General features: G+C 35.0%; 1 protein-coding gene across 4 annotated transcripts in view; it reads left to right on the top strand.

The window, feature by feature from the left end:
* The window catches only part of LOC114029995 (aldehyde oxidase 1-like), a 49168-nt gene extending 42932 nt beyond the window's left edge, over positions 1–6236 (top strand). For all 4 annotated transcript variants that reach the window (XM_027844667.1, XM_027844653.1, XM_027844660.1 and 1 more), the window contains 3 exons: positions 1865–1961; positions 4880–5004; positions 6099–6236. In XM_027844667.1, the coding sequence (XP_027700468.1) occupies positions 1865–1961; positions 4880–5004; positions 6099–6236 (360 nt within the window). The remainder of the gene's footprint in view (positions 1–1864; positions 1962–4879; positions 5005–6098) is intronic.
* The last annotated feature ends 634 nt before the right edge of the window (positions 6237–6870 follow it).

The raw sequence follows: 6870 nt of genomic DNA, 5'->3' as shown, positions 1-6870 counted from the left end.
TTATCTCATTTAATCCTCACAACAACCATGTAAAGGATGTGCTATTATTATCTCCATTTTACCCATAGAGAAACTGAGGATAAGAAAAGTTAAATTGCTCGCTTAGGGTCACAGAACTAGTAAGTACCTAAGGCTGCATTTGAACTCAGGTCTTCCTGATTCTAGATACAACACTTTATCCACTGCATCCCTAAATCACTTTGCAAATCTTAAAGCTCTATTTAAATATGAGCACTTCTGGACCTCTTCCTCCTCTTCCTTCTACTCCTCCTCCTTCCAGTTTCAAAATGTTCCCATCTCCATCATCAAGGGAAAAACAATTAAGAAATAACTCATAAAGTCTCTAATTATCTGACAAAAAGCTCCACCCAAAATAAAAACCCAAACTTTACAAATGTTTCCTGCTAGGGTGTGGAGTAAAGTCCTTACTCCACCTCAATGACATCTTCATTCCCAATTAAATCTAAGACTGACTGAAACACAAATGGATGGATTAAAGGGGTGTGTATGATATACTGCCCAAATCCAGATCAAAATCTGGCCTCCCTCACCAGGAAATATTTGGAAGATACATAGATTCAAGTTGGTCTAGAAATCAGGGGACACATGGTCTTGAAAAAAATAATGCTCAATAGAGTTTCCAGATTAACTTTGGGAGGCAGCCTGGTACAGTGGAAAGTATTCTGAATTGGAGTATTTGGACCTGAGTTCAAAGTCTTTAATTGCTGCTTACTACTTGTGGGACCTTGGGCAAGTTGCTTTTCTCTGGGCCTCAGTTTTCTCATCAGTGCAATGAGGAGATTGGACCAGAAGGACTTTAAAGGCCCTTCCAGCTTTCTGTGTGTGAGCTCATGCTTCTGTTTTTAACCCAGGAAATATTATCCTTAGCTTAGTTAGAAAATAAATGAGGTGATTAAATAAGCTATGAAATATATCAATTATTACTTTGGTATGATAAAATTAAAACCATTTACCATCAAATAACCATCAAAATTGATCATGGCAATCAATTTCAGAACTTAGTAGTTTATGACTCCTTTTCAACACTCGTCAAGAGACAGATAACATCCAATTGCCATGGCTTGTATAGATCTATAGGAAGAAAGTAGTTGTGGGAAAGGAACTGGGACTTTGTTGTAATTTATGCATTCAGAGTTGGTTCAGAATCAGAATGCAAATTTTACTTTAGCTGAGTTGTGTTTACTTCTTCCCAGTCCCATTGTTTATATAAAATTGATGAGTAAGTTATGAAATTTTATCTTTTGGGAAATGCTACATAATTTTTTTACCAGTGTTCTTTAATACTTGGAATTAATCATTGTTATGATGGCAAACCGTTTTCCTTCTATCCTTTTAACAATGAAACTTTGTTTAAAATGGGGAGGGCAAATCTGTCCTTGGAAAATGATATGTTATCCTGACTATTTTAAGTGTACTCGCCCCTTCCATTCTCTCCTACCCCCTCCACCTTCAGGAGATCTCAAATTGCATTATTTGTATAGTCTCCTCTGGGAGTGGACACTTCCTGAGGTTTCACTGCCTCTCCACAAATCATTTGTGGGAAAGTTCAGCAAGACATGGGCATGGGAAGAAAGCTGCTAAGACTCAAACAGTGAAAACAATGAGGCTGGGTCTTGTGTAATGTTAAGTTCCTACCGGTCAGCTTTTTTTTTCTTAAACTTTTATTGAATGAACAAAACTTTATTTTCTCTCCCTTCCACTTCTTCTCCCCACATTTGAGAAAAATAATCCTTATTTTATTTATATATATGTATGTATACACATATACATTTATACACATACATTCATATGTACATTTATATACATGCATATACATATATATTTTTTTCCATTTTATTCTTAGGATGCTATACAGCACAACTCTTTCTTTGAGCCAGAAAGAAAAATAGACTATGGAGACGTTGATGAAGCATTTAAAACTGTTGACCAGATCCTTGAAGGTAAAGCATTTTGCTCCTTAAACATGGGGAGGCAGTGTTGGGTAAGAGAAAGAAGACTCATAGACGATCTTAGCATCAATCTCGGCTCCGTCATTTCCCCTTGTTGTTTGTCCTTTGTTTTTGAAGATCAATGACACCATGAGTGATGTCTTGACTTGACTGTGACTTGGATTTAAGTGAGGCAGAGCTATCCAAAGTTGCCAGCTTTGTCACTAGCTTTGTGAAGACAGTATGGTGCAGTGCTAAAAGTCAGAGAACCTGGGTTCAAATCCAGGCTCTGCCACTTTAATGTGTTACCTGGAGCAAGTCACTTAAATGATCTAAGCCTAAGTTTCTTCTTCTGTAAAATGTGAAGGTTGATGAGATGACTTCAGAAGAACTTTCCAGCTTTAAATCTGTGAGCCTATGACATCGGGCAGATCACTTCTTGGAGTCTGTTTCCTCCTCTGTAAAATGAGAATAATAATGTTTGTAATGTTGACCTCATGGGGTTGTTGTGAAGAATGTGCTTTGTGAACCTTTCAGTGCTATGTCAATATGAGTTATTAGCAAGCTGGGTTGAGAGCTCCTGAAGGGGTTCTAATAGGAGGTTATCAGGTCAGGTACATCTCAGATATACAGCTTTCCCAGTTGCTTGCTGAGAATCACTATTGGTAGCATGAATATATTGTCCTACAGGTATCAGCCTACCTGAAGCAATCTAATATCCTTGTTCACCCCAAGCTCTAACATTTCTTCCAGCTCTAAAAATCTGTGATTCTCCAGTCACTTCTCCACTTTTCCACCTATCAATTCTACTTTCAGAAGGATAGAGTTGTTAAGTAAACCACCAGCAAGTCAGGAAATCTGGATTTTTTTCCCAGTACCTTCTATCATCCTGCTTTTCCAGGTCTCTAATTTACCCAGACTTTTGCTGGCAATCTAACTTGTATAAGAGGTCTTCTCTGTCCTTTCTTTCAAAGCAGAGTTTATTGCCTTGACATTGTTTACCTTCAGAAGGGGATCCAGTATGTCAGCTTAAATAGTTTACCAAATCTCCTCCACTGCATTGGTTCCTCATTCATTACTTTCATAGGCTACACTTGCATCACACCACATACAGTCCTCCATCTCCCACATCTGGGCACTGGCTATCCTCCATTTCTAGAATGCTTTCCCTTCTAACCTCTGTTTTATAGAATATGTGGCTTTCTTCAAGACTCAGCCCAAATGCCCCATCCTGCTGCAGGCCTTTCCTAGTCCCCCAGCACCTACTGCTACTACATACCCCTTGGGGGGACCTTTCATCTACTTTGTACTCTTGTATGTACCTGTTTTTTTCACACACACACACACATACACACATGTATTTACATTATATATGTATACATACACGTATATGCACATAGGTATATAGAAAAGAAGTACAGAGTAGATGAAGTAGAGAATATACACACATATAGGTACATCATATATACATATACACACATAAACAGATATATTTATATATATACATATGTGTGTATACACATAAACAGATACATTATATACATACATAAACATGTATATTATATATACACATGTAAAATTATATTTATATGTATTATATGTACATATATAAGGTACATTATATATACATATAAATAGGTACTCTATGCACATATGCACATGTGTATGTATATGTATATATATACAGGCACATCATATATACACATATAAAACAAGTCATATATATATGTATAAACAGGTACACACTATATACATACACATGCACATATAAACAGGTACATCATATATAATATACAGACATACAAAGGTATATTATATATAGGTATATTATATATACACATACAAATACACACATACACACACATATATAGATATGTACATTATAAATACACACACATAAATAGGTAGATTATCTATATATACAGATGTATAAAAACAGGTACATCATATATACATATGTACACATTATAAACAGGCACAATATATATACATATAGGCATATAAACATGTACATTGTATGTACATATATACACATATAAACAGGTACATTATATACATACATATATAAAAACAGTTACTACACACACACACACACACACACACACACACACACATACAGGTGCAGAGAAGTATAGAGTAAATAAAGTACAGATGAGGAAATTGAGGATCAGATAAGTAAAGTGACTTTTCTAAGGACACACTGGTGCCAAATGATAAAGTAAGTATTTAAACCCAGGTTCTCTGACTCTAACACTCCTTCCACTGTACTCCGCTGCCTTCCTTAAAGATGGAAGAGTTTCTGACTTTCATCAATGTTACTGTCCACACCGGATCAGAAGTGTTACAGAAAATTAACTTGCATTAGTTTTATTTATCACCCACTCTCCCATTGACGATGAGGAGCTTCCAGGGGATCTGTGAGACTTAGGAAGAAGAAATTTGACTGGGCAGGTGGGGAGGGGGGTCAGAAATAAACAGTTTGGGACAGATAAGTTTGCCTTGGAATGACCTTGGGCATGGGGGAAGGATAATGGTCACTATGGATATACTCTCTTCCCTTTTCTCTCTCCCTTCTATATTTACTATTTATATTTGCATTGGAGTTTTGTCTCTGAACTTAAGAAGTCAGCTATATTTTATAACTTAATCTTGTGCTTTCCCAATCTAGAACAACAGTTCAGTCCCATGAATGTGAACTAATATTGCCTGTGGGACTTACAGATGTTTGAATCAGAGAACATAGAGCCTGGAAGGGACATTGCAGATCATCTAGGGCTGGAGCTGCTGCACGTGGAAATGCTTGTGAAAAATGAGATTAAGGTTGGGTAGCCAGTAGTGCAGGTTTTGCCCGACCTTACTTGACCCCTGAACTTGTCACCCATACTGTTTTGTATAAACATTTGAGGGTTGTTGGTTTTTTTCTCTTATAGGTGAGATTCACATTGGAGGCCAAGAACATTTTTACATGGAAACTCAAAGCGTGCTTGTTGTTCCATATGGAGAAGACAAAGAAATGGATGTCTATGTGTCAACACAACATTCCAAGTTAGCACAGGTAATTTAGAGCCCTTGTCCAGGGGACATAGTTAATTCTCAAAATTTTCTAACAAAAAATAATACAAAAACCAAAACAACAACAACAAAAAATCCCAAACCCCACTGACTACTTAAAATACCCTGAATTTCATACTTTTTATGCCAAAAAGAAATGAATATTCCTCTGATTTTTGAAATGCAATACCCTGTAGTGTTGCTTTTTGACAGTGACCTAGAATCAGAGAACAGAGAATGTTATAGTGATATGTGCATTAAATGCGACAAAATTAGAAAGTTATATCTATTAATATACAATAAACCATTTAACGTTTTGCATCTTAAGAAAACCTTTTAATATGTAATATGTCTTCCTTTTGCCGCAGTCACTTATTATAAAAGTGATTTGAGTTACAAGTTTTTGACACATTGTAAAATTCATCATAAAACTATATTCTTATCACATTGAACATTAAGTGTACCTTTGACAAATTGTCCATTTTCCTAAGCTTAGCTTTGATTACAACCCATAGGTTTTCAATGAAGTTTAAGACAGGTGAATTCCCAGGCCTTTAAAACATGTTTATCTCCATCTCTTTAATACATTTCTCAAATTTTGTGACATGTGGCATGATACAAGATCTTATTGCAATATTCTATCTCCATTTGGGAATTTCTGTAATTCCAAGACAATTTTGCCTCTTGATATAGCAATATGTTTATCAGAATTCATAATTCTGATAAATGGAGACAAGACTTCTGGGCCTACTGGAAATTTAAAAAATTCCTAAACATTTTTATTTAAATGAATATTTTACAATTTAATAAAAATACCCAGATTTTACAGGCTAACATGGATTACTTCTGATTTGGTTTTTGTATATCCTTGAATGAAAAGGAGACTTTAATCAGTAAAAATTACCTTTGTCTAGTCTTCAGTTCTCCACTATTTGTATTTCTTGGCCTAGGAAACCATTTTTTTCTTCATGGTAAAGATTAGTTAGCAGCTAGCATTCTGTACCCTTCCTCTGCCTCCACATATATAATTGCTCTTATTGGTATGAGCTAAATTTCTTATTTAAAAGAATTCAAATTAATTCAAATTAATATTTACAGGACATAGTAGCATCTGTATTAAAGGTTCCATCTAACAAGATCATGTGTCATGTCAAAAGAGTTGGTGGAGCTTTTGGTGGAAAAACATTTAAAACTGGTATCATGGCAGCTATTACAGCATTTGCAGCAAACAAGTAAGTGGAAATTTAAGTGTTACATTTAATGAGAGCAAGAGAGTCAGTATGGTATAGTAAGAAGTGCTGTTGGAGTCATATTAGTTTTGCCTCTTTTAGCTATGATCCTAGGCAAGTCACTTAACCATTCTGAGTGTCAGTTTCCTTAATGTAAAATGTGTATTGCAATAATTCTTTCACTACCTATATGCCTTGGTTATTGGAAAACAAAGCGCTTTGTAAATACAAAAGAGCTTTATAAATGTGTTATGAAAAATAAAATAATTTTGATGAAAGAAAAACTAGGAGACATAATGAACTCCCAATTTATTCTTGTTAATGGGAGAAGGGAGGTTCAATTTGCAAAACAAAACAAAACAAAAGAAAAAAAAACCTGTAATGAGAAAAAATTGAAATAAGCTAGAAATTTTTTTCTGTCTTAAAACTAACTGAACTGTATATATTTATAAATTGTAGAAACCAACATAGTTGTAAATTGCTACAAAAAAAAAACCAAACAAACACCATAGTAGAAAATATTGTAATACCTAGAAAGCAGAAAGACAATAGATTTGATTTGGTGATAACTACCTATTGAATGATCCTTTGTTCAATGTAGGGATTCCTTTAAATAAATGGCAATTTTGTTGTATTTCTGC

This window comes from Vombatus ursinus, unplaced genomic scaffold (assembly GCF_900497805.2).
Source record: "Vombatus ursinus unplaced genomic scaffold, bare-nosed wombat genome assembly UNPS02005226.1, whole genome shotgun sequence".
NCBI classification, from domain to species: domain Eukaryota; kingdom Metazoa; phylum Chordata; class Mammalia; order Diprotodontia; family Vombatidae; genus Vombatus; species Vombatus ursinus.
This window is presented reverse-complemented; position numbering and strand designations above follow the sequence as displayed.